This window comes from Pristiophorus japonicus, chromosome 16 (assembly GCF_044704955.1).
Source record: "Pristiophorus japonicus isolate sPriJap1 chromosome 16, sPriJap1.hap1, whole genome shotgun sequence".
NCBI lineage: Eukaryota > Metazoa > Chordata > Chondrichthyes > Pristiophoridae > Pristiophorus > Pristiophorus japonicus.
The window spans coordinates 113,998,593-114,026,378 of NC_091992.1; the positions used below are offsets into that span (position 1 = coordinate 113,998,593).

At 44.5% G+C, this 27,786-nt stretch overlaps 1 protein-coding gene across 1 annotated transcript in view; it reads right to left on the reverse strand.

The window, feature by feature from the left end:
* The window catches only part of LOC139226732 (cAMP-dependent protein kinase type I-alpha regulatory subunit), a 34,562-nt gene extending 18,699 nt beyond the window's left edge, over nucleotides 1–15,863 (reverse strand). The window contains exon 1 of the mRNA XM_070857704.1: nucleotides 15,402–15,863. Within this exon, the coding sequence (XP_070713805.1) occupies nucleotides 15,402–15,572 (171 nt within the window). The 5' untranslated portion in view covers nucleotides 15,573–15,863. The remainder of the gene's footprint in view (nucleotides 1–15,401) is intronic.
* Between the last annotated feature and the right edge of the window lie 11,923 nt (nucleotides 15,864–27,786).

Here is a 27,786-nt window from a genome sequence, read left to right on the forward strand (position 1 = left end):
CTCCATAATATTGCCTATCTCCATCCCTCCCTCAGCCCATCTGCTGCTGAAACCCACATCAATGCTTTAGTTACCTCTAGTCTCGACTATTCCAATGCATTCCTGGCTGGCCACCGATCGTCCACCCTCCATAAACTTGAGCTCATCCAAAACTCTACTGCCCAGATCCGATTTTAAAATTCTCATCCAAGCATTTAAATTCCTCCACGGGCTCGCCCCTACCTTTCTGTAACTCCCCCAGCCCTAGAAACCCCAAGAACTCTGCAATCCTCCACTTCTGCCCTTTTGTGCATCCATGACTTACTGTGTCCCAACCCCAAGCTCTGGAATTCCCTCCGTAAACCTCACTGCCTCTGTCTCCTCCTTGAAGACACTCCTTAAAACCTACCTCCATGACCAAGCTTTTGATCAGCTCCGCTAATGTCTCCTTCTTTGGCTTGGTGTCATTTTTTTTGTCTATTACATTCCTGTGAAGCGCAGGAAGACCTTTTACTACATTAAATGTGCGATATAAACTAAAGTTGTTGTGGATTAAATAGCAATATATTACTTAACTTTCACATGTACATTAATGTATTCACCAAGTCCAATAAAGCAAATAGCCAAGCTCCTTCAGAATGTTCTAATAAGATTATGAGTGACACGCAAGCCGAAGAATGTGGAATTCTGGCTCACACTTGTGTTGGGGAGCTATACTGTTGAAAATGTGATCTAAAGTATTGGCTAGCATTTTTATTCCCAAATTCAGGCAATTTCTGACTAGAGAACTATCAATTAAAATCAGATTAAAGACACAATGGCACCATACATATTCATTGGCAGGGACAACTGTGATGGCCATGAAATACTAACGTTGATAATATATGTGCCTGCCCCACTATACAAATACAGAACCTCCTTACCTGATTAATTACGTGTGTACTTCCAGTATATGGCAAAAAGTTCCTGTGTATGTTAACCTTACTTCCTAAATCATAATTTTACAGCCAAGCATTACATATCAATATTTATATAGTCAACATTCGAGTCTGTTAATTCATAATTCAGTATTTGGCTTTCATATATCTTCTATAATATTAAATATAGATTGGAAAGGTGAAACAAATCAATTCATTCAAAACACATCATCTTATGACATCGAAAATAAGGTTTTCATTAAAACATCAAAAAAGATTCACAAAGAAAAAGATTTGCATTTATATAGGGCCTTTCCCAACCTCAGGACACCCCAAAGCACTTTACAGCCAATGTAATAATTTGTGAAGTGCAGTCACTGTTGTAATGTAGGAAACACAGCAGCCAATTAGCATACAACACAATACATGACTGAATAACGTTTTTAGTGCTGTTGGTCGAGAGACCAATGTTGGCCAGGTCACTAGGAGAACTCCCTTGTTCCCCAAATAGTGCCAAGGAACCTTGAAGTACAAGTGAGCGCAGACAGAGTCTTGATTTAATGTCTCATTCGAAAGAATATACCTCTAACAGTGTAACAGTCCCTCCCACAAACAGCAATTTGATAAGGACCAGATAATCTGTTTCTGGTGGTGTTGGTTGAGGGATAAACATTGGCCAGGATACCGGGGAGAACTACCCTGCTCGTCTTCAAATAGTGTCATGGGATCTTATGTCCACCTGAAAGGGAAGACTGGACCTTGGTTTATTATCTCCTCCAACAGTGCAGTAGAGGCTCCCTCAGTACTGCACTAGGAGTGTCAGCCTAGACTTTGCTCTCAAGTGGGGCTTGAACCCATAACCTTCTGACTCAGAGGCATATGTGCTGCCAACTGAGCCACAGCCCATATCAGCTGATCAGTTTTATACATACACATGATTAAATTTAACCACTGAATGGTCTTTTTTGCATTTAGTTACCTTCACTAAGTTTTTACTTGAAGACATCGGCTTCTCTGAAGAGCATGGATTTGAATGTGATATTTTTGTCCAAAACTGGGACTCCATTTAGAATCACTGAAATTTACAGCACTGAAATAGGCCATTCGGCCCGCAATGTTTGTGCTAGCTCTTCGAAAGAGCCGTCTAATTTAGTCCCAGGCCCTAGCTTTTCCCCCCATAACCCTATAAAGTAGTGCTCAAGTAAATATCCAATTGCCTTTTGAAACATCCGATGGAATCTGCTCCACCACTCTCAGGTAGTGCTTTCCCACATCTTAACAACCCTCAAATAAATTCTCCTCATTTCCCCTCTAATTCTTTTGCCAATTATTTTAATTCTTTGACCTCTGGTTACTGACCCACTTGCTGAATGAAACAGTTTCGCCCTACATGCAAGACCAAAACCACTCATCATTTTGAATACCTCTATTATGTCTCCACTTAACCTTCTCTGTTCCAGTGAGAACAATCCCAACTTCCCCAATCACTCCACATAACTGAAGTCTCCCATCCCTGATATTGAGCCTGGTAAACCTCCTATGTAAACTCTTCAAGGCCATGACCTCCTTCCTAAAGTGTGGTGCCCAGAATTAGACAAAATACTCCAGCTGAGGCCTAACCAGTGATTTGTAAAGGTTTAACATGACTTCCTTGTAGTCAACTGTTTTTGTATTTAATGCCCCCACCCCGCCCATTTACAAAGCCAAGTATCCCATCGTCTTATCAACTTGCCCTGCCACCTTCAAAAGATTTGTGAATATGCACCCCCAGCTCTTGCAACCCCTCAACATAGCACCATTTACATTATACTGCATCTCTATGTTGTTCCTCCCAAAGTGCATCACTTCACACTTACCCACATTAAATTGCAGCTGCCATGTGTCTTCCCATTTCACCAGTCTGTCAATGTACTCCTGAAGTCTGCTGCTATCCACTACGTTGCCAAGTTTTGTATCATCTGCAAACTTTGAAATTGTACTTCCAATACCCAAGTCCAGGTCATTTATATACACAATAAAAGCAATCGTCCCAATACCTGTTGAACCCCACTGCACACTTCTCTCCAGTCAAGTCAGACAAACATCCGTTCACCACTACTCTGCCTCCTATCCCTTAGCTAATTATGTACCCAAGTTACCACCGTCTCTTTAATACTACACTCTTCTAATTTACAAAGAAGTCAGTTATGTAGTACTTTATCAAATGCCTTTTGAAAGTTCAAATATACAACATCTACGACACTTCCTTCATCACCCCTCCCTGTTACTTCATCAAAGAACTCATTCAGGCTAGTCAGACACAATTTGCCTTTAACAAATCCATGCTGGCTGTCCCTTATTAACTCATGCTTCTCCAATTGAGAATTAATGTTGTCCTGGACAATGGTTTCTAGTAGTTTTCCCAGCACTGATGTTAGACTGACTGGCTTGCAGTTACCAGGTTTATCCCTCTCCCTTAAAAAAAAAGGGTGTAACATTTGCAATTCTCTTGTCCTCTAGCACCCCTCCCATATCCAAGGAGGTGGATCTAATTATTTGAAGAAAAGCTAGAGGCCAAATTTGAAATACTTTATTTAGATAAATTTTATATTGGAGCATTTATCAAAACAGGAGAGGATGGGTATGCAAGTGAGAGAACTGAAGAAAGGGATGCAAAAATGAGAAGATAAAACACTGTACCCTGTAATGATCTCGTACTCTCAGCCTGAAATATTAATATTCTATTAGTTTCAGAAACCATATTAAGGTGAGGCAAACAGAAAGCAGTCAGAGTGCCTTTCCTGATTGAGTCCTGTTAGCACCTGTATTATGTTGAGTTGGAAAATTAAAACATTCTAGTTAGTGATGGCTTTATTATATTGTACAAGATCCAAAGGCACAGAAAATACTTGGGAGAAAAATAAAAATCATGGAATCATAAGAGCACAGGAGGCACCCAAATGGCCTATCTGGTCTGTGCCGGCTCTTTGAAAGAGCAATTAGTCCCACTCCCCAACTCTGCCCGTAGCCCTGCAAATTTTCCCTTTCAAGTTAAATCGCTTTTAAAAAAAAAAATTTATAAAAAGACTTTGGATCCTGTTGCACCTAAAATTTTAGGCTCGAATTTACAGCCTACTCAAAACTGACTTGCAAATTCAGGAAATTTGTGATCTACATTTTTGCATGGGGGCAGGGCTATGCTAATGAATGGCAGATGGTTTCAGCAGAGATTGTGTAGAATTAGGTAAAAGATTGAGGGAATTTAGGTGTTAATGATCTATTACACTGAAAATTGGCATTACATTGTTTCGACGCAAGTTTTCAGGAAATTCCAGGCCAATATTCCCTTCAATTGCAGAGACTAAACATAGAATGGTAGCAGAACTGAGAGGCTGTGTACAATTCTGGATGCCATATTATAAAAAGGATAGAGGTGTGCTGAAGAGGTGCAAAAAAGATTTATTCAGATGGTGAGAAAGTACACCCATCAGGAAAAAATGACTAGGCTAGGTCTCTAGTATAGATGCATTTAAGGGGAGGCTAGATAAGCATATGAGGGAGAAGGGAAGAGAGGGTTTTTCTGATAGAGATTGATGTGGAAAGATGACAGGAGGCTCAACTGGAGCATAAATGCCGGCATGGACTGGTTGGGCCGAATGGCCTGTTTCTGTACTGTATATCCTATGTAAAAATAAATGTAACATTCGAATTTCCTGTCCATCACATGAAGTACAAGTTTGACTTCTCTGAAAATAAGTGTCACCTGAGTCTAAAAATGTTTAAGTCATTCTAATAAGCATTTGGTACACAAAAATACGTTTCTCCAGATTAGAGATTGTTATATTACACATAGGAAAGAATTTAAAAAGAACATACTTTGATACAAGCTTTCCTATGGTTGAAAGTCATATAATTTAATTTTTGCACCATAAGAAATAGGAGCAGCAGTAGGCCATTTGGCTCCTTGAGCCTGCTCCGCCATTCAATAAGATCAGGCTGAACTGATCATGGGCTCAGCTCCACTTCCCTGCCCACTCCCCATAACCCTTTACTCCCATAATCGCTCAAAAATCTGTCTATCTCCACCTTAAATATATTCAATGACCCAGCCACCACAGCTCTCTGGGGCAGAGAATTCCACAGATTTACAACCCTCAGAAGAAATTCCTTCTCATCTCAGTTTTAAATGGGCTACCCCTTATTCTGAAACTATGCCCCCTAGATCTAGATTCCCCCACAAGTGGAAACATCCTCCCTGCACCTACCTTGTCGAGCCCCCTCATTATCTTACATGTTTTAATAAGATCACCTCTCATTCTTCTAAATTTCAATGAGAATAGGTCCTACCTACTCAACCTTTCTTCATAAGTCAACCCTTTATCTCAGGAATCAACCTAGTGAACCTTCTCTGAACTGCCTCCAATGCAAGTATATCCCCTCCTTAAATAAAGAGACCAAAATTGCACACAATACTCTAGGTGTGGCCTCACCAATACCCTGTACAGTTGAAGGACTTCTCTGCTCTACTCCCTTGCAATAAAGGCCAACATTAAATTTGCCTTCCTGGTTACTTGCTGTATCTGCATACTAACTTCTTGTGTTGCATCCACAAGGACCCCTAGGTCCCTCCCTACTGCAGCACTTTGCAATTTTTTTTCCATTTAAATAATAATTTGCTTTTTTTTTATTGTGTGCCAGACAGGCACACAAGGACACCACTGCATCTTAAGGGAAGAGTAGATAAACATTTGAAGCAGAGGCAAATACAGCACCAGAGAAAGCAGGGCAGTTGGATTAATTTGGATTGCTCTTGCAAAGAGCTGGTGCAGACATGAGCAGATTGGTCTTCTCGGTACTGTTAAGTTCTGAGAAATGGAGAGCTTACAGTCCCAACCTCTCTTCGGCAGCCACACATTCTTTCACCTCAGTACTTGCAGATAAGCCTTCACCATGCTTTGAAATTCCTTGTTTAACCCTTTCCTTTCTCCAGCTTCCTCTCCTCCTTTAGGATCCTCTTAAAACCCAATTCTTCGACCAAGCTTTTGATCACCCCATCTAATCTTGGATTCTTCTCCCACCACCAATGTTATCACTGACAACGTTTCAGACTGTGAACAGGGAGATGTCCAAACATTCATATAGTGAACACTGCAAATAAGGCTTTAATATCCTAAGCAAACAAAATGTATGGTGCATCAATACAAGAGTCGGCACGGGCTCGGCAGGTCGAATGGCCTTCTTCCGTGCTATAACCATTCTATGATTCTAAGCAGTACTCAGTTTTACTTTCTAGAAAGTTAGACATTTACTGTCAAGCATGTAATAATAATTCCAGAGAATTTTATGTTGATTCAAGACTGTCACACAAACTGAATTGGCTCACATTAAGTTGTAAAAAAAATCTTAAAAGTAAATTGCTTGCCAAAAGTCTGGGAAAGTAGTACATGCATGATACAGAAGTAATCGATTTTTGAGAAGCAATTTACAGGTAAGCTACAAGTTATTAATAATGAAACCTTACAACTTTTAAAAATGCAAAGTTCTTCCAAAATGTAAATTTTTTCCCTAATCAACTAAAGGAAGCAACACTTTTTAAAAAAAAAAAAAAATCCTTGCACCTAAGAGAAGAAATTTCAAATCCTTGTAATAAGAATGGAGCCAGCTGGGGGCTTGCCACATCAGCTTTTCCTGCTGTTAGCCATCACTTGGTGACGCGTGCAGCAGATTTATCTTTGGCCACCTCTAATTGTACTGGCCAGGAATTGGCATTCTTCCTGACTATAGAGCTGCAATTGAATTCATCTGCAATACTTGTATTTACATATCACCTTTCAAATGAAAGCATCTGAAGGCTTAGTACACAACAAATTACTTTTAAAAGGAGTGAGTGTTACATGGCTCACAGCCACCCGATGAATAAACACTCAATTTGGTGGACTCCCTGCTTTCTTCAAATAGTGCCCTGGGATCTTTTATGTACATCTGAACAGATAGATCCCCTATTTAATTTCTCATCCAAATTCATCATCAGGCTAGCACAATAGGTTGCTGAAATCATACCCACTATGTACATGTTATTAGCAGACCTTCTTCACCTGGGAGTCCTTGGCCATACACCGCCCTAAGTGGAGGAAGTGCATTCAGAAGGGCGCTGAGCTCGAGTATCGTCGCCAAGAGCATGCAGAAATCAAGCGGAAGCAGCGGAAGGAGCGTGCGGCAAACCAGGCTCCCAGCTCACCCTTTCCCTCAACGACTATCTGTCCGACCTGTGACAGAGATTGTGGTTCTCGTACTGGACTGTACAGCCACCTAAGAACTCATGCCAAGAGTGGAAGAAAGCCCTCCTCGATTCCAAGGGACTGCCTATGATGATCAATCTAAACCAGACAGTATGAATTACGGGCATGGGTAGCATAGTTGTGTTACTGGACTAGTAATCCAGAGGCTGGGCTAATGATCCAGACAGTTCAAATTGGGGAATTTAAATTCAATTAATTAAATAAATCTGGAATAACAAGCTAGTATCAGCAATGCTGACCATGTAGCTACCGGATTGTCGTTAAAAACCACCTTGTTTACTAATGTCCTTTAGAGAAGGAAATCTGCCATCCTTACCTGGGCTGGCCTTTATGTGACTCCAGTCCCACAGGAATGTGGTTGACTCTTAACTGCCCTCTGAAGTGGCCTAGGAAGCCACTCAGTTGTACCAAACCGCTATGACTAAATACAATAATACCAGACATGGACAGAGCACCCAGCATCAACCCAAGCATTAGGTTTTGGACACGACAAAGGCACATCCATCCCAGTCGACCCTGCACTATCCTCCTCACTAACATCTGGGGACTTGTACCAAAATCAGGAGAGTTGCCCCACAGACTAGTCAAGCAACAGCCTGACAGAATCTTTCAGTCAACATCCCAGACTCCTCAATCACCATCCCTGGGTATGTCCTGTCCCACCTGCAAAACAGACCTGCCAGAGGTGGCAGCACAGTGGTATATAGCCAGGAAGGAGTGGTGCTAGCAGTCCTCAACATTGACTCCAGAGCCCATCAAGTCACATGACATCAGGTTAAACATGGGGAAGGAATCCTCCTGCTAATTACCACCTATCCTCCCTCAGCTGATGAATCAGTACTGCACCATGTTGAACACCACTTGGAAGAAGCACTGAGAATAAGTATCAAGAGCATAGAATGAACTCTGGATGGGGGACTTCAAAGTCAGTGCTGAAGACGTGTGCTCCAGAATTAGCTGTGCTTCTAGCCAAGCTGTTCCAGTACAGCTATAACACTAGTATCAGCACGACAATGTGGAAAACTGCCCAATTATGTCCTGTCCACAAAAAGCAGGACAAATCTAATTCAGCCAATTACTGCCCCATCAGCCGACTCTTAAATCATCAAAGTGACAGATGGGGTTGTCAACATTGCTATCAAGCAACACTTACTCACCAATAACCTGCTCACTGATACTCAGTTTGGGATCCGCCAAGACCACTCAGCTCCAGACCTCATTACAGCTTTGGTCCAAACATAGATAAAGAGCTGAATTCCAGGGTTGAGGAGAGTGTGACTGCCCTTGACATTAAGGCAGCATTTAGCCGAGTGTGGCATCAAGGAGCCCTAATAAGATCGAACTCAATGGTAATCAGGGGAAAAACTCTCTACTGGCTAGCCATACCTAGCACAAAGAAAGATGGTTGTGGTTGTTGGAGGCCAATCATCTCAGCCCCAGGACATTGCTGCAGGATTCCTCAGGGCCTTTTCCCATCTTCAGCTGCTTCATCAATGATCTTCCTTTCAACACTAGGTTAGATGTACGGATGTTCACTGATGATTAGTGTTTAGTTCCATTCACAACTCCTCAGACAATCAGGCAGTCCATGCCCGCATGCAAGACCTGGACAACATTCAGGCTTGGGTTGATAAGTGGCAAGTAACATTCACGCCATGGCTGTTTATAAGAACATAAGAAATAGGAGCAGAAGTAGGCCATATGGGCCCCTCGAGCCTGCTCCGCCATTCAATAAGATCCTGGCTGATCTGATCATGGACTCAGCTCCACTTCCCTGCCCGCTCCCCATAACCCTTTACTCTCTTATCGCTCAAAATTCTATCTCCACCTTAAATACATTCAATGACCTAGCCTCTACAACTCCCTGGGGCAGAGAATTCCATAGGTTTACATCCCTCAGAAGAAATTTCTCCTCATCTCAGAAAATTTTAAACCAAGACTATGTCCCCTAGTTTTAGTATCCCCGATGAGTGGAACTATCCTCTCTGCATCCACCTTGTCAAGCCCCCTCATAATCTTATACATTTCAATAAGATCACCTCTCATTCTCAGAACTCTAATGTGTACAGGCCCAACCTATCCTCATCAGTCAACCTCCTCATCTCCAGAATCAACCTAGTGAACCTTCTCTGAACAGCCTTCAATGCAAGTATATCCCTCCTTAAATAAGACCAAAACTGTATGCAATACTCTAGGTGTGGCCTCACCAATACACTGTACAATTGTAGCAGGACTTCTCTGCTTTTATACTCCATTCCCTCTTACAATAAAGGCCAACATTCCATTTGCCTTCCTGATTACTTGCTGTACCTGCATACTAACTTTTTGTGTTTCATGCAAAGATTGCAAAGTGCTGCAGTACAGCGGGACCTGAGGGTACTTGTGTATGAAACACAAAAGGTTAGTATGCAGGTACAGCAAGTGATCAGGAAGGCCAATGGAATCTTGGCCTTTATTGCAAAAGGGGATGGAGTATAAAACCAGGGAAGTCTTGCTACAGTTGTACAGGGTATTGGCCTTGCTACAGTTGTACAGGGTATTGGCGAGGCCACACCTGGAATACTGCGTGCAGTTTTGGTTTCCATATTTACGAAAGGATATACTTGCTTTGGAGGCAGTTCAGCGAAGGTTCACAAGGTTGATTCCAGAGCTGAAGGGGTTGAGGAAAGGTTGAGTAGGTTTGGCTTCTACTCATTGGAATTCAGAAGAATTGGAATTTAAAACTGAGATGAGGAGAAATTTCTTCTCTGAGTGTTGTGGATCTGTAGAATTCTCTGCCTCAGAGAGCTGTGGAAACTGGGACATTGAATAAATTTAAGACAGAAATAAACAGTTTCTTAAACAATAAGTGAATAAGGGGTTATGGAGAGCGGGCAGGGAAGTGGACCTGAGTCCATGATCGTATTAAATGGCGGAGCAGGCTCGAGGGGCCGCATGGCCTTTTCCCGCTCCTATTTCTTATGTTCTTATATGCACAAGGACCCCAAGGTCTCTCTGTACTGCAGCACTTTGCAATTTTTCGCCATTTAAATTATCATTTGCTTTTCTATTATTTCTGCTAAAGTGGATAACCTCACATTTCCCCACATTATACTCCATCTGCCAAATTTTTGCCCACTGACTTAGCCTGTCTATATCCCTTTGCAGATTGTTTGTGTCCCCCTCATAATTTGCTTTCCCACCCATCTTTGAGAATTTCTCAAAATTAATTTATCAATTTTCAAACATTTCAAAATTATTTTGTCTAATGTTAACTTTCTGTAAATCCATTCCAGTGATATCCAATTCTGTGGCAAATTTTACTTACTTTGTGTAGACAATCAACTTGTTTGCAGATATTAAAACAAAATGCTCTGACGCAACAGCAAATACTGCTTCAAATATACAATGGTCAGTCAAAATTGGCAATAATTCTGTTAAGCAAAATTAAACTTATCATTGCAATCAATATAATCAACCCCAGTCTATTCACCAATTGGCACCTGCTACAACGACATTAAAACAGGTAATGATTAAGCAGTGGTAAATCTAGTGCAATTATAAAAAGCAGCTCGTCAGGCAATATCTTGTACTACAAATTGATCACAAGATCATACGCAGTATTACAAATATGTTGATTACCAGTAGCCTATCGACTTTGTCATCAAGTGTGATTATTTCTTGATGGTGACTGTTGAGAATCAAAAGTAAAAGAAAAGGGAATGGCAAATTTAAAACTTTAAAAAAAATGGGGTTGCTGAAATGCTAAACATTTCCCCATGAACTGAAATACTGAACAGAAATATCCTGAACGCTAACCACTGTCAAATTTTATTTGCAAGCAATATTTTCCTGCCCTTTTTCTAAAATACACCTGAAATTATACTGGGCCACTGTATCGGCAAATCCTTACAGGCTTCAATGCTTGAGTCACTTTGCTCTCTAAGCTTTAATTCTTGCAGAAAAAAAAACAGTAATGTTCTGTACAAGCAAATTCTGAAGGCAAGGAGTTCACTTACTTTGATCAGTTCTCCCTTTTTAAATATCAAATATTTACTGTATACAAAGCTTCTGCCAACTACAGATATCCAACTAACTGCATTACTGAACAACTTTTATTAAGAAAAAGTATACCACTTCTCTGACACCATTTCCTCACAAATGAAATTTGCAGTGCCAACTACATGTTAATTTTACTACTTTATTAGAATGCCAGTAAAATCACGTGCATATCGCAGGAATCTTGTCAGACTTTTCTTCACAAACCATAGTGATTGGGAGGGGAAGGAAGATGATTAACTTGACATCTCAAATTTAAATTCAATCGTCATGATAGTCATGGGGCTATTGCAGCACAAAATGAATGATAAATGGACATAGTATTGACACCCAGCAAAACACCTTATAATAATCCTCATTTCTCTGAAATCTTTACAAAATTCATGTACAGAATGTATTCTTTTAAATAAAAACTGTGGGTGTTTACAAAATGGCATCATGTGGTGGTTTTCCAAATTAGTTTTGCAAGTTATCCAGATCAGTGTAATATGGAAAGGATCTGTAATTTTTTAATTCTCTTAAATATTTATTTTCAAAATTTGAAAGTCATTAAGGCACAACCTGTATTTAGTGTTATAAAGGAAATTAATGAAAAATGAGTTTTAGAATTTAGGTTTCACTGCTTAAACTCATAACAGCACAAGTTTAAACTAAATGCTGCGATCCAAATCAATCAAATTCTGATCCACTTTTGCCAATGAAAACACTACTTCATTTCACCAGCATAACTACATGTTGCATAAAGATTAATAAACAAATCATTCCAAACCCTGCAAAATCACAAGTTTAATCTGTGCTAATACTGCATTTTATTAAGTTTGAGGATTAATATAAAAGGGGATCAAAACACAGTATTTCCATAGTTCAACCAGTGTCTTACCAACGACTGAAATATTTTGCTACATTTATAGTTTGATGACTTCAAAATTATTGAAGTTTCAGTAATTACTCAATTTTCCAATTTAATTTTAACCCAATAGAAAAATAGAAAATAACTTTGTTTACCATTTTGAGTAAATATAGGGCCCAAGTTTCCACACGCGCCTAGAACGGCACAGTCCCGACCTGGACGCTCGTTTTTCGCGCCACAAAGTGCGCCTAAAAAAATCCTCAGTATTCTCCACCAACTTGCAGGTCCTCTGGCCCTCGGCGCAGCCAGCATGAGCTGTGGGGGGTCGGAGCCAGGTCCCTGCGCTGAAAACAGTGCCGGGACCTCTGCACATGCGCGCTACAGTGGGCACGCAAGTGCAGTAGCTCCAGGCGCCAAACTGTGTGGGAGGGGCCCGAAGCACGCAGCCCCTAGCCCTGGCTGAATGGCCTCACTGGGGCTGCGTGAATAAGGCTCCTCCCACGGCCAGCTCCTGCTTCCCCCCACCCCCCCGACCAGACCCGACACTCGCTCCCCGCACCCTCCCTGCCTCCGGACCAGACCCGACACCCGCTCCCCCCACTGCCTCCGGACCAGACCAGACACCCGCTCCCCCCCCTGCCTCCGGACCAGACCCGACACCCGCTCCCCCCACTGCCTCCGGACCAGACCCGACACCCGCGCCCCCCCGACTGACCCGGCCCGCGCTCCTGTTCCCGCTCCCCTCCTCGCGCTCCTGTTCCCGCTCCCCGCCTCCCCGACTGGACCCGACCCGCCCCGCGCTCCTGTTCCTGCTCCCCGACTGGACCGGACCCGAACTCCTGTTCCCGCTCCCCGCCTCGACCCGACCCGTGCTCCTGTTCCCGCTCCCCGCATCGACCGCGCTCCTGTTCCCGCTCCCCGCCTGGACCCAACCCGACTCCCGCTCCCGGACTGGATCCGACCTTCCTCCTCTCTCCCTCTCTCCTCCTCTTCTCCTCTTCTCTCCCTCCCCCCGCCCCCGAACCGACCCAACGCCACCTACCTGTAAATCTGGTGCTGGGGACAGGCCCTGCCCGAAGTCTCGGGCCGGCCCGTTCAGCCTTCGGTCCCGAAAGGCCTGCCTGAAGCACTTTCACACAGGTAGGAAGATGGTTTATTTAATCTTTTCTTTGCTTATAAATGTTTATTCAGGTTGGATTTATTTGTATAATATTTGTATAAGTATAAATAAGGATTTATTATAGAATTTAATGACTTCCCCTCCCCCCCCCCCTCGTTCTGGACGCCTAATTTGTAACCTGCGCCTGAATTTTTAATGTGTAGAACAGGTTTTTTCAGTTCTACAAAAATCTTCACTTGCTCCATTCTATTTTAGTTTGGAGTACGTTTTCACTGTGGAAACTTTGAAATCAGGCGTCAGTGGCTGGACACGCCCCCTTTTGAAGAAAAAATTCTGTTCCAAAGTAGAACTGTTCTACCTGACTAGAACTGCAGAAAAGAAAATGTGGAGAGTTGCGATTTCTAAGATAGTCCGTTCTCCACCAGTTGCTCCTAAAAATCAGGGGCAAATCATGTGGAAACTTGGGCCCATAGTAACAGTAAACCACATACAAGATAAATCGAAGAGATTGCTAGATCCCAATTCCAAAACAGCCAATAAATTACACTTTGTTGGAGAGATAATTACAACATGCAATTATATAGCACCTTTAACATAGTAAAACATCCCAAGGCATCTCACAGAAGTGATTTAGACAGAAAATAACACAATTAAAAGGAAGAAATATTAGGACCGGTTGGTTAAAGAGATAGGTTCTAACGAGCGTTTAAAGAGAGGTGTTGAGGCAGAGACATTTAGGGAGGAAATACTAGAGCTTAGGGCTTCAATGGCTGGCAGCACTGTTGCTAATGGTAGGGCAAAGGAAGCGTGGAATGCACAAGAGACCAGAAATAGAGAAATGCAGCATTTTCAGAGGACTGTAGGATGTTACAGAGATAGGGTGGGGCAAGGCCATGAGGGACTTGAACATGAGAACGTTAAAAATCGAGTCACTGGTGCATCAGGATCCAATGTATGTCAGTGAGCACAGAGGTGATGGTGAACAGGACTTGGTGCAAGTTAGGATACAGGCAGCAGAGTTTTGGATGAGCTCAAGTTTATGGAGACTAGCCAGGAGAGCATTGGAATAGTAGAGTCAGAAGGTAACAAAGACATGCAGCAGATGGGCTGAGACAAGGAGCAAGCACTCTCTAATGGAGAGGATATGTGGTTGGAAGCTCAACTCGGGGTCAACTAGGATGCCATGGTTGAAAACAATCTGGTTCAGCCAGGGAGGAGGGTGGGATTGGTGGCTAGGGCTTGTAGTGAGGCTGAAAAAATGGCTTCAGTCTTCCCAATGATTCACTGAAGGAAATTGTGGCTCATCCAGGACTGGATGTTGGACAAGCCATCTGACAACACAGAGTCAGTGGAGAGGTCACGAGGTAGAGCTGTATCAGCATACATGTAAAACGTGTATGAAATAGGAGGGAGCCAAGGATCGATTCTTGGGGGGACTCGAGGTACAATGCAGGGGTGAGGAGAAGTTACTGCAGGAGATACTCTGGTTATGACTGGATAGGCACAATTGCGTGAATAACTTCAGTATACTACTTCATTACAACCCTGTTAAATCGTAAGATAGTGGTTTTACTACACTTCTGCTACAAATCAGGATTTACATAAATAGTCCTGACATTCAACGTATTTCATCAACGTATTTCATCAATAGCCCTCGAGTGCAATGTTCCATTGATCTTTGAAACAAGGCTGTGGCCGCTGTGACATGCCAATTGGCGATCCAGACATGGGTAAAGGATTACACTGAATGCATAGTACTTTTGCACTTAGCTAGATAGCAGGCGATTTTTCGTTCCCGAAAAGAACAGAAGGGGCAGTCTTTTTTATTATGAACCTTTTTTGAATGTGCCTTCTCGTATTTGTTCAGGATACAGGCCTACCATTTTGTGACTATCACTGGGGCTGTGTTCATGATTTGAATACTTGTATCCTATTTTACTTTGCCTTTGTTTCTGCTCCATTAACTGGCTCAGCAATGTATGCACCAAGGTAAACAAGACACCTTTTCATGTCTGCATAAAAATTGCATTATCGCCTTCTCCATCAATCACCCCCACGACATTACTGACATGCTACAAACCCGGGGCGACAGGTTAAGTTGTCAGTGTTTACCTTTCCCCCCCCCACCCCCCAAACACAACATAAACAAGGACACTTCCCTTCCCCCTACCCCCTCCTCTCCCATGAGAAAATGAAGACCACTTGCCCTCCTAACTCACTTTCTCGAGTTTCTCGAAGTACTCCCTGAGGTAGGTGATGGGTTTTTCGGGCCTGGCGATGCAGAGCTGGACGATGCAGTCCTTGAGGAGCTGCTGGATGTTGTGTTTGTGGACATACTGCTCGCACTCTCGCAGGCTGCGCTCTTCTTCCCCGCTCCCCGCGGCCGCCATCTTAGCACCGAGCTGGCTCGCTGGGCTGGCTTGGCTGACTGACTCGACTCGGCAAACCGAGGAATACGGCGGCTTATTCGGCGCCCAGCCGCCCACAACACAGCTCGACGACGGCGGCAGCGGTAGTGGCGCTGCTGGCTCTTACTCTGTCTGTCCGGCGGCTCAGAAGAGAGAGGGGAGGGGGAGGGGGGTGGGGGTTGCTGTTTGTGCGACTGGACAGGGGCCGCGAAAGGGAGGGCGAGTGCTCGCAGTCACCGTCACTGTCACCTCTACCGGAAACCAGCCGCGCCGACTGACGTCAATCCGCCTCGCTCTCGGCAGCGCCACCCCAGCCGCCAGCAGGGGGAGGGGAGGAAGCGCAGGCTGGCACTGCACGGAACTTTGCACACACGTACGATGCATGCACACACACACACACACACACACACATATAAATGTGCACCACATGCAGCATGCATATTTATGCACACACAGGATATATGCATTCCACACATCTATCAACTCCACATACATATAAATGTGCACCATATGTACATTTATGCACACACAGGATATATGCATTCCACACATCTATCAACTCCACATACATATAAATGTGCACCATATTTACATTTATGTACATAAGAACATAAGAAATAGGAGCAGGCCATTTGGCCTCTCGAGCCTGTTCCACCATTCAGTAAGATCATGGCTGATCTGATCTTGGGCTCAGCTCCACTTCCCTGCTCGCTCCCCATAATCCCTTTACTCCCTCATCGCTCAAAAATCTGTCTATCTCCGCCTTAAATATATTCAATGACCGCGTTTCCACAGCTCTCTGGGGCAGAGAATTCTACAGATTTACAAGCCTCTGAGAGAAGAAATTCCTCCTCATCTCAGTTTTAAATGGGCGACCCCTTATTCTGAAACTATGCCCCCTAGTTCCAGATTCCCCAACAAGTGGAAACATCCTCTCTGCATCTACCTTGTCGAGCCCCTTCAGTATCTTATATGTTTCTGTCATGTATGTACATTCTGTTTGTAGCCACTAGATGGCGTCATTGTTGGAGGCCACTGAGCAGCACGCACATGGTGCTGTTCAGTTATAAAAGGCCAGCCATTTTGAGAGCCAAGCACTTTGGGTCTAAATAAAGCAGAAGCAAGGTTGTATCTTGCTTAGTTAAACAGTACTCAGTTTGAACCTTTATTGCATACATAACATTTGGCGATGAGAATACAAGAACCTTTGCAAAATGAGCACGGTTGGATTTTTAGAGCGATTCGTGGAGGGAGAAGATTGGGCAGACTTTGTGAGCTGTTTGAGCCAGTACTTCGTGACCAACAAAATGAAGGGGGTTGACGATGCAGATCGGCACGGGCCGTGTTCCTCACTGTGTGCGGTTCAAAGATCTACTGTCTGATAAAGGATCTACTCATGCCTAGTGATCCAACAGAGAAAACATACGAGGAGCTGTGTACATTGGTATGGGAGCACCTCAAGCCAGACGACAGCATCATCATCTCGAGATACAGGTTTTATACACACGTTCGATCGGAGGGCCAGAACACGGCGGAATTCGTTGCCGACCTGAGACATCTAGCGGGACAGTGCAAGTTCGGGATGGTGTTGTTATCGGTATCAACCACAAGGTGATCCCACGCAAACTTCTGGCGGTGGAGGAGTTGGATTTAAAAAGGACCATCCAGATCGCTCAATCATGGATGACGATGGACAGGAGTCTAAAGCAAATAGCGGTGAAGAACCAAACCTTGGCCAGTACTGTAAATGCGATTGATTCAGCAGAGCGGCACAAGGCTGGGCCTATCCGGCTGCGTTTTTGTAAAACCTGTGGCTGCCCAAAGTCCGCCAGCGGGAATGTATCCGACTTCTCCGTTTAGGCGTTGTGGAGGAAATCATTGGCACCAACATTGCCGATTTAGGCAATATAATTGCAAAGGCTGTCTGAGAGTGGGGCTTCTCCAGCGCAAGTGTCCGCAGATGAGCAAGTGAGCTGTGACACACCATGTGAAGGATGAGAGTCAGACTAGCGCGGATCCGGATACGCAATCCGAGATGCCAGAGGAGGAAGTGTATGGACTGTACTCTTTCATAACCAAGAGTAAATAATTTTGATTAATGTGAAGTTTAACGGGATACCGGTATCGATGGAACTGGACACAGGGGCGAGTCAATCGATCATGAACGAGAGGGCATTTAATAAGCTGTGGGATACTAAGACTGTGAGGCCCAGGCTGAGCCCTGTTAACGCCAAGCTGCGCACGTACACCAAAGAACTGATAAAGGTGATTGGTAATGCACAAATTGATGTGTCATTTGATGGTGCGGTTCACGAGTTACCGCTGTGGATTGTTCCAGGCAATGGCCCTATGCTGCTCGGCAGGAGCTGGTTGGAACAACATAAAGGCGTTGTCATCAGAGGAAGATACATGTGCCCAAGTATTGAGCAAGTTCCCCTCGCTGTTCGAACTGGGTATCGACAACTTCACGGGAGCCAAGGTACAGATCCATGTGGACTCAGATGCAAGATCTGTCCATCATAAGGCTTGGGTAATGCCGTATATGATGAGGGAGAAGGTCGAAATTGAACTGGACAGACTCCAGCATGAAGGAATCATAGCACTGGTTGAATTCAATGAATGGGCCAGCCCTGTTGTTCCTGTGCTGAAAAGTGATGGCACATTCAGAATCTGTGGAGACTACAAGGCTACGATCAACAGGGTTTCGAAACAAGATCAATACCCATTACCGAAGGCTGATGACTTGTTTGCAACGCTAGCCGTAGGGAAGTCGTTCACAAAACTGGACTTGACGTCGGCCTATATGACACAGAAGTTGATCGCGACGTCAAAGAGACTTACATCCACTAACACGCACAAAGGACTGTTTATTTACCACAAGTGCCCTTTCGAAATTGGCCCGGCTGCAGCAATATTCCAGAGAAATATGGAAAGTCTATTGAAGTCCATCCCCAGAACCGTCGTGTTCCAAGATGACATCCTGATCACTGGTCGTGACTCCAAGGAACAACCTGGAAGAGATTCTACTGCGTTTGGATAGAGTGGGACTCAGACTGAAAGGCTCGAAGTATGCCTTCATGGCACCGGAGGTCGAATTCCTCGGGAGGAAAATCGCTGCTGATGACATCAGATCTACTGACGTGAAAACCAAGGCCATCAAGAATGCACCCAAGCCGCAGCATGTGACAGAGCTGCATTCATTCCTGGGTCTACTCAACTACTCTGGTAACTTCCTACCTAAATTGAGCACCTTACTAGAACCACTGCACATGCTATTTGAGAAAAGGCGACAACTGGGTGTGGGGCGCATCGCAAGACAGAGCTTTCGAGAAGCCGCCAATCTGCTTTGCTCGAACAAGCTGCTGGTACATTATGACCCATGTAAACATTTAGTTTTGGCCTGTGACGTATCGTCATATGGAATTGGTTGCGTAATCCAACAAGCCAATGAGTCGGGGAAACTTCAACCTGTCGCATATGCATCCAAAAGTTTGTCTAAAACAGAAAGAGCCTACAGCATGGTAGAAAAAGAAGCTTTAGCGTGTGTGTATGGTGTTAAAAAGATGCATCAATACCTATTCGGTCTGAGGTTCGAATTTGAGACAGATCACAAGCCGCTCATTTCATTGTTTTCCGAGAGCAAAGGTATCAATACCAACGCTTCATCCCGCATCCAAAGATGGGTGCTGACATTATCTGCATATGATTATGTCATTCGCCACAAACCTGGCACAGAGAATTGTGCTGATCCTTTGAGGGGATCAATGGTTGCCATTGCCCACACCGGAGGTGGAAACGCCACAACCGGCGGATCTAATATTAATCATGGATGTTTTTGAGAGTGAAGGAACTCCTGTCACGGCTCAACAAATTAAGACCTGGACCAGCCAGGACCTGATTTTGTCGGTAGTAAAGGGTTGCATCCTCAAAGGGGATTGATCTGCCATACCTAAGCAAATGTGTGAGGAGGCCAAACCATACATTCGTCACAAGGACGAACTGTCTATTCAAGCAGATTGCATATTGTGGGGCAATCGCATTGTAATGCCCAAGAAAGGGAGAGAGAAGTTCGTGCGTGAGTTACACAGCACACATCCTGGTATAGTGATGATGAAGGCCATCGCCAGATCCCATGTATGGTGACCAGGAATTGATTCTGAGCTGGAAGCATGCGTGCATCAGTGCAACACCTGCATGCAGCTCAGCAAAGCACCAGCAGAATCGCCGCTGAGTATGTGGTCGTGGCCATCCAAACCTTGGTCCAGGATCCACATAGATTTTGCAGTTCCCTTCCTGGGCAAGATGTTTTTAGTGGTGGTGGATGCTTATTCGAAGTGGATAGAATTCATAATCATGTCATCCAGCACGACCATGGCAACTATAGAGAATCTCAATGTCATGTTCACGACACATGGTCTGCCTGACATAGTGGTGAGCGACGTGCTTCACCAGTCAGGAGTTTCAGGAGTTTGTGAAACTTAATGGCATAAAACATGTAAGGTCAGCACCGTTCAAGCCTGCGACCAATGGGCAAGCTGAATGTGCAGTACAAAATTATCAAGCAAAGCATAAGGAGAGTAACCCAAGGGTCACTGCAGACCCGCTTGTCCTGCATACTGCTGAGTTACAAGACAAGACCCCACACACTCACAGGGGTCTCACCTGCTGAACTCATGATGAAAAGAGGTCTTAAGACCAAGCTATCTCTGGTACACCCAGATTTAAATAATCATGTTGAATACAGAAGACAAAGTCAACAAGGGTACCATGATCGCGCGACTATGTCACGCGAGATTTCTGTTAATGATCCTGTCTATGTGTTGAACTATGGTCAAGGTCCCAAATAGATCGCTGATACGGTCATGGCCAAGGAGGGCGACAGGGTATTCGTTATTAAGCTCAAAAATGGGCAAACTTGCAGGAAACACATGGATCAGACAAAGCTGAGACACACAGATGAGCCAGAACAGTCAGACGAAGAAACCATCGACGACCAACCAACCTATCAGCAGTCTTCAGAGGACTCAAGGGTCATCAGTGAACCCGGAATTTCCATCACGGACCTGTTCAATAAAAATGGACTTGCAATTCCTGACATGGCCACTGCCACCCCCAACAAGTCAGTCATCCAGCCGTCAGCCACAACAGACCCCGCACACTCAAGGCTGGAATTGAACAGAGACGGTCAACCCGGAGCGCAAAGCACCAGACTGTCTCAACCTGTGAAAGACTGTGATAAGATCTCAGAGGGGGGTATTGTCATGTATGTACATTCTGTTTGTAGCCACCAGATGGTGTCATTGTTGGAGGCCACTGAGCAGCACGCACATGGTGCTGCTCAGGTATAAAAGGCCAGCCATTTTGAGAGTCAGGCACTTTGGGCCTAAATAAAGCAGAAGCAAGTTGTACCTTGCTTAGTTAAACAGTACTCAGTTTGAACCTTTATTGCATACAGAACAGTTTCAATAAGATCACCTCTCATTCTTCTAAACTCCAATGAGTATAGGCCCATCCTACTCAACCTTTCTTCATAAATCAACCCCTTCATCTGAAGAATCAACCTAGTGAACCTTCTCTGAATTGCCTCCAATGCAAGTATATTCCTCCTTAAATAAGGAGACCAAAACTATACGCAATACTCTAGGTGTGGCCTCGCCAATACCCTGTACAGTTGTAGCAGGACTTCTCTGCTTTTATACTCCATTCCCTTTCCAATAAAGACCAACATTCCATTTGCCTTCCTGATTACTTGCTGTACCTGCATACTAACTTTTTGTGTTTCATGCACAAGGACCCCAGGTCCCTCTATACTGCAGCATTTTGTAATTTCTCTCCAATTAAATAATAATTAAGTTTTTTTATTTCTTCTGCCAAAGTGGATAACCTCACACTTTCCCACATTATACTCCATCTGCCAAATTTTTGCCCACTCACTTAGCCTGCCTATATCCCTTTGTAGATATTTTGTTGTCCTTCTCAAAACTTGCTTTCCCACCCATCTTTGTATCATCAGCAAACCTGGCTACATTAGACTCGGTCCCTTCATCCAAATCATTAAAATATATATAGATATATTTTAAATGTATTATAAATAAAAATGTATATAGGTATGCATACATAGACACATGCAGAAAAACACAATACACAAATTATATATGTACAAACACAGAGACATGGGAGGCTATTCTGATAATCCAGAATCAAGCACACTTACACCACACACACACATGCGGAGGGCTTGGCCAGAGTAGCAGAGTGTTATGTGCCATATACGCATACGTATGTATATATAGAAGGAGAAATTAATTTAGTGTACATACATAGAGGGGAAAAAGACACAGCAAGTTCAGTTTTGAAATTGGGATATAGATTCATGTATATATGAATTAATTCACTGTCAACAATAGAGAAGTATGCGTCATGTATTCAACTTTCATTGTAACCCATGTATAAGCTGACCTAAGTTGTACACCTTGTGAACATTGACCACAAGGGATTGAACTTGTGGGAGACACTGCTAACCTGGACTTTCAGATATAAAAGGGGAAGCTCCACCCACCTTCATTACTTGAGGCCTTGGTAATAAAGGTAACTGGTCACAGAGTGACCTTCTCTCAAATATGGGCCTCGTGTGCATTTATACTGTATAGTAAGGACATACCATTGGCGACGAGGATGGGATCTGAACCCATGCGTACAAAGCACAATGGATTTGAGCACGCTGTTAGAGCCGCTACACGTGTTCCTACACAAAGGTCGTGATTGGGTCTGGGGGGACAGCCAGGAAAGGGCTTTTGGTAGAGCACGCAATTTGTTATGCTCCAACAAACTGTTAAAGTTATATGACCCGTGTAAGAACCTTGTTTTAACGTGCGATGCGCCGTCCTATGGGGTCGGGTGTGTGTTGTAGCATGTGAATGCCAATGGTCAGTTACAGCCGGTAGCTTATGCCTCCAGAAGTCTGTCCCAGGCAGAAAGGGGCTATGGGATGGTAGAAAAGGAAGCGCTAACATGTGTATATGCAGTAAAAAAAATGCACCAGTACCTGTTTGGCAGGAAATTTGAGCTGGAGACAGATCACAAACCCCCTAACGTCCCTTTTGGCCGACAACAAGGCCATAAATGCGAATGTATCGGCCCGCATACAGAGGTGGGCACTCACGTTAGCCACCTATGACTACACAATTCGGCACAGACCGAGCACTGAAAACTGCGCCGATGCACTCAGCAGGCTCCCACTAGCCACCACTGAGGGGGGCAACTGAGCATGATGCTGTGATGGTCATGGCTGTTGAAGCTTTTGAAAGCGAAGGCTCACCTGTGACAGCCCGTCAGATTAAAGTCTGGACAAATAAAGACCCGCTATTGTCTTTAGTTAAGAAATGTGTCCTGAATGGGGACTGGGCAGCCACGTACGGGGCATGCCCTGAGAAATTTAAACCGTTTCATAGGCGCAAGGATGAACACTTGATTCAGGCCGATTGCCTACTGTGGGGAAACTGAGTAGTCATGCCCCAGATGGGCAGAGAGGTGTTTATTAGAGAACTTCACAATGAGCACCCGGGCATTGTCATGATGAAGGCAATTGTCAGGTCACACGTTTGGTGGCCACGGATAGATGCAGACCTGGAACTTTGTGTTCGCAGGTGCAACATGTATGCTCAGCTGGGCAACGCACCCAGGGAAACCCCCCCTTAGCCCCTGGTCCTGGCCTGCCAAGCCATGGTCACGCATCCATGTGGACTACGCAGGTCCTTTCATGGGAAAAATGTCTTTGGTGTGGTAAACGGCTACTCTAAATGGATTGAGTGTGCCATTTTAAATTCAAGCACATCCCCTGCCACAGTAGAAAGTCTACAGTCAATGTTCGCCACCCATGGTCTACCAGATGTCTTGGTCAGCGACAATGGTCCGTGCTTCACAAACACTGAATTCCAGGACTTCATGGCAGGCAATGGAATCAACCATGTCAGAACGGCACCGTTCAAGCCGGCCTCCAACGGCCAGGCGGAAGAAGCAGTGCAGATAATCAAACAGGGGATGCTCAGAATCCAAGGGGGTTCCCTACAAAGCCGCTTATCACGCCTCTTGTTGGCCAATAGATCCCGACCACACTCGCTCACAGGGGTTCCACCCGCAGAGCTGCTAATGAAAAGGACGCTCAAAACCAGGTTATCCCTTATACACCCCACTATGAAAGAAATTGTTGAGAGCAGGCGTCAGTCACAATGTGATTACCATGACAGGAATGCGAGGGCGCGATGTATTGATGTCAATGACCCTGTTTTTGTCCTTAATTATGCTGCAGGGCCTAAATGGCTTGCAGGCACTGTGATTGCCAAAGCGGGGAATAGGGTTTTGGTAGTTAAACTTACCAATGGGCAAATCTGCCGCAAACACGTGGATCAAACTAAAAGGAGGTTCAGCAACCCCATAGAAGAAGCAGAGGAAGAACACAACGTAGAGTTTATTCCACCACAGGTGACCGAACACCGGAACCAAGTGGAGGAGAGCCCAGTCACTGTGGGCAGTCCAGACAGGCCTGAGGCACCGCAAACAGCAGACACTCAGGCCAGCGCCCAACAACCGGAGCCCCAACTCAGGCGCTCTACAAGGGAGCATAAACCACCAGAAAGACTTAACCTGTGATCCCAATAAGACTTTGGGGGGGAGGTGATGTCATGTATTCAACTATCATTGTAACCCATGTATAAGCTGACCTAAGTTGTACACCTTGAGAACATTGACCACAAGTGGGTGAACTTGCGGGAGACACTTCTAACCTGGACTTTCAGGTATAAAAGGGGAAGCTCCTCCCACCTTCATCACTTGAGGCCTTGGTAATAAAGGTAACTGGTCACAGAGTGACCTTCTCTCAAGTATGGGCCTAGTGTGCATTTATACTGTATAGTAAGGACATACCAGTATGCCCTCACATTAAACACATAAAGAGATCAGAATATTGTTACGGTTGCATAAAGTGTTTCTCTAGTTTAAACTGAATCTCTAGTTGGATATACAAGAAGACAAACTAACAAACAGACAAATAAACAAACAAGCAATATCCTAAACATATTTATCCCCCACAAAATCCAGGTAGCTGTGTTGCCAAGCCTCTCCTATGCACTGTGGATTCAACCAATTAATTTTAACAGCTCTAGAAGCTATAATGTCACTTGAATCCTTTACTTGAGCCATTACTGCACCTGTGTTGAGTATAGAAGTGGCAAAACCAGGAGCTATCCTTAAAGACATGTTCATCAGTCCCTCCATACATTAAAAATTACCTACAGTTCCTTTTTATCCACAACAAGCATCCACAGTTTTCTACTTTTAAATAATCTTCAGTCGTTTGATATGAAAATATGAATGACTGGCATTTACTAGATTTAAGTAACTGCAATATACTAAAAGGTTTGATCTTCTAAAAATAATAGCATGCAGAATTTATTAAAATAGAAATATGGTCAAATCCATGATCTGCTTGTTTCTCTTGGTTCTTTCTAGTGCCTTTTGAACTTCAGGTCTAAATGCGTCTACAGCAATGAATGAAAGGGCTTCAGGATTTAACAGTCCTATATTTTTTCACAAGCCCATCTTTGTGCTGCTTGGATTCTTAGCTTCCTACCAACAGTTAGACCATCCTGAGGAAAACTATGTTTAAACATTGACTTTAGTGGTACATCCTCAGACTCTGTTCCGTTTTGCCCAACAGGTTATATATTATTGTTCTTGGACCTACGAAAGGAGATGAGATGGTCTGCAGAGTGAACCTATTCTGGTTATGTTTTAAGGATTCAGAACCTTACATAAGGGTACAAATTTCAGGGATGCACTGGTTCAAAGGAAATCAACACCAAAAATACTCACAACACCCATTAGTATAGAAAAGGTTTAAACGCAATGATTCAGAAGTGGGAGAACTGTTTTTTTTAATTAGCCGGTTAGAATCAGGGTACGGCAAAGAAATATCAATGTTACCAGTTAAAAGTCAATCAGGAATGGACAAAGAAAGAAAAAATATTAGTGAAATAAGGAGTCAGAGAAATAAGGAGTCAGAGAAATAAAAGAAAGGAAAATTAATGTGAAATACATCAAACATAAGCTCAACTGCAAAATAATTGGTAGCTTGAGTGAACAAAAACCAGGATGGAAGCCGAAAAGTATTATTTAAAACTTGTCAGTTAAACAGATTAAAGGGGAAATACTTAGGGCTCAATTTTCCCCAAGCGCGTTTTCTGGCATATTGGCAGAGTTACTCCCGTTTTTCTAGGCCAGAAATGCACCAGAAATATTTTACCAAAGTTTCCCCGATCTAGAATTCGAATTTCACACCGCGCAGCGTGTCCAGTCGCCTCGAAGGGTGGAGCCTGCTGTCTACGGCAAAAAACAATGCCGCACCTTCTGTGCATGTGCGGGGAAAAAAGTTAGGTTTTTGGCAGCACTCCAATGGACACGCATGCTCAGTACAGCTCGGAATTGGCAATCGGCCATTTTTAAAGAGCCAGTTGTGTGTGTTACAAGTGCTGCATGAGAGTATTGGAAAAATAGCAGCTGCAGCAGTGCAAGATGCAAGGACCAAGAATTTCTTACAGGAAGACGTGGAGGCACTAGTTACTGTGATTGAGAACAGATGGCAGGAGCTGGACACCAGCAGAGGTCACATAAAAGTTCCGCCAAAAGAAATGAAGAAACGCTGGAACCAAGTTGCAGAAGATTACTACGCAGTGGTGAACATCATGAGATCTGGAGGCCAGTGTAAAAAGAAATGGCAGGACCTTGGTCAAGTAGTTAGTGTAAGTAATATTTTCATTTATTCAATGCAATTGTAAACGTGACCAGCTGTTTCTGTCCCACCCAGCAGAAAGACGCATTTTAAAAGATGCATCTTTAAAAGATGCATTTTCATCTTTGCAGAGGAAAGTGGCACACAACCAAAGGGAAAGAACTCGGACAGGAGGAGGCCAGGCAAATCTGCACCCACTGACACCCTTGGAAGAGAGGGTTGCTGCTTTGATGGGTCCTGCCTGGAAAAAAGCAATCAGTACTGCACAAGCTGGGCCCACACGCGAGGGAGAGGGTAAGTCCTGCAAATTCATCGTGGCCCTTCAAATCAACCTGCTGCCTGGCCTGCGATGTGTGAGCCTACTCATGGCACCCATCATGCCCCCTCCTCTGCTGCTAACCATTTGACTGTTCTGTTATATTTTGCAGAACTTGAGGCCAACCCTGCCGATGCAGAAGAATATTCAGACACGGATGAGCCAGAAGAGGAGAACATCTTCCAATCCATCCATGGGGGTGAGGGGGAGGGATGGAGCTGGATGAAGCTCCCACTGTTGTACTGACTTTGGAGGAGGTGCCGCTCATGGAGATGACAACCCCTTCCGTGTCTAGTGGTTTGAGTGATGGTGGGACATTCCATGGTTTCACACCTTTCAAGGTTGCAGGTCCCAGTGGTGTGGTGCAGCGAGGCACACCGAGGACCCCACCTTTCGAGATTGTGGATCCCAGTGGTGTGGTGTAGCAAGGTACACCCAGGGCCGCACCTTCCGAGGCTGCAGGTCCCAGTGGTGGGAGGCAGCGAGGCACACCCAGGACCCCACCATCCCAGGCTGCGGGTTCCAGTGGTGTGGTGCAAGCCACACCCACGGGGATGAGGGGAAGGGGAGCTCGACTGCGCTCTCCTGAGATGCAGGATCTAACAGATGTGATTCAGATGATGTCATTGAGTGCGGAGAGCGTTGACCTTACGCAATCACTCCTGGACACCATCAGTGGGGTGGGTGATGAGGTAGCGGGACTGTCAGGAGAAGTAACAACACGCTCATGAGAAATGGGAATGATATCGGGGACCATCAGTGAGAGAATAGTGGCCATGAGGGAGGGAATGTTAGAGGTAGTGCAAACGGCATCACTGGCCATGAGGGAGGGAATGTTGCAGCCGTTGAGACACTGTCAGGTGCATGAGCGACGATATGTTGGAGATGGCTGCTGCAATAAGGGAACACACCCAGACCCTGCGCCCATTGACAGAATCGACTGCCACTCCCACTCCAATCCCCATACCAGCCTCCAAAGAGCCCAATGCCGGGCCCTCTAACTTGCCGCCTGGGCCTTCCAACTTGCCCCCTGATGCTGATGCTCCCCCACCCTCAAGACGTGCGCAGTACCCGAGATGTTAGAAAGAATAAGC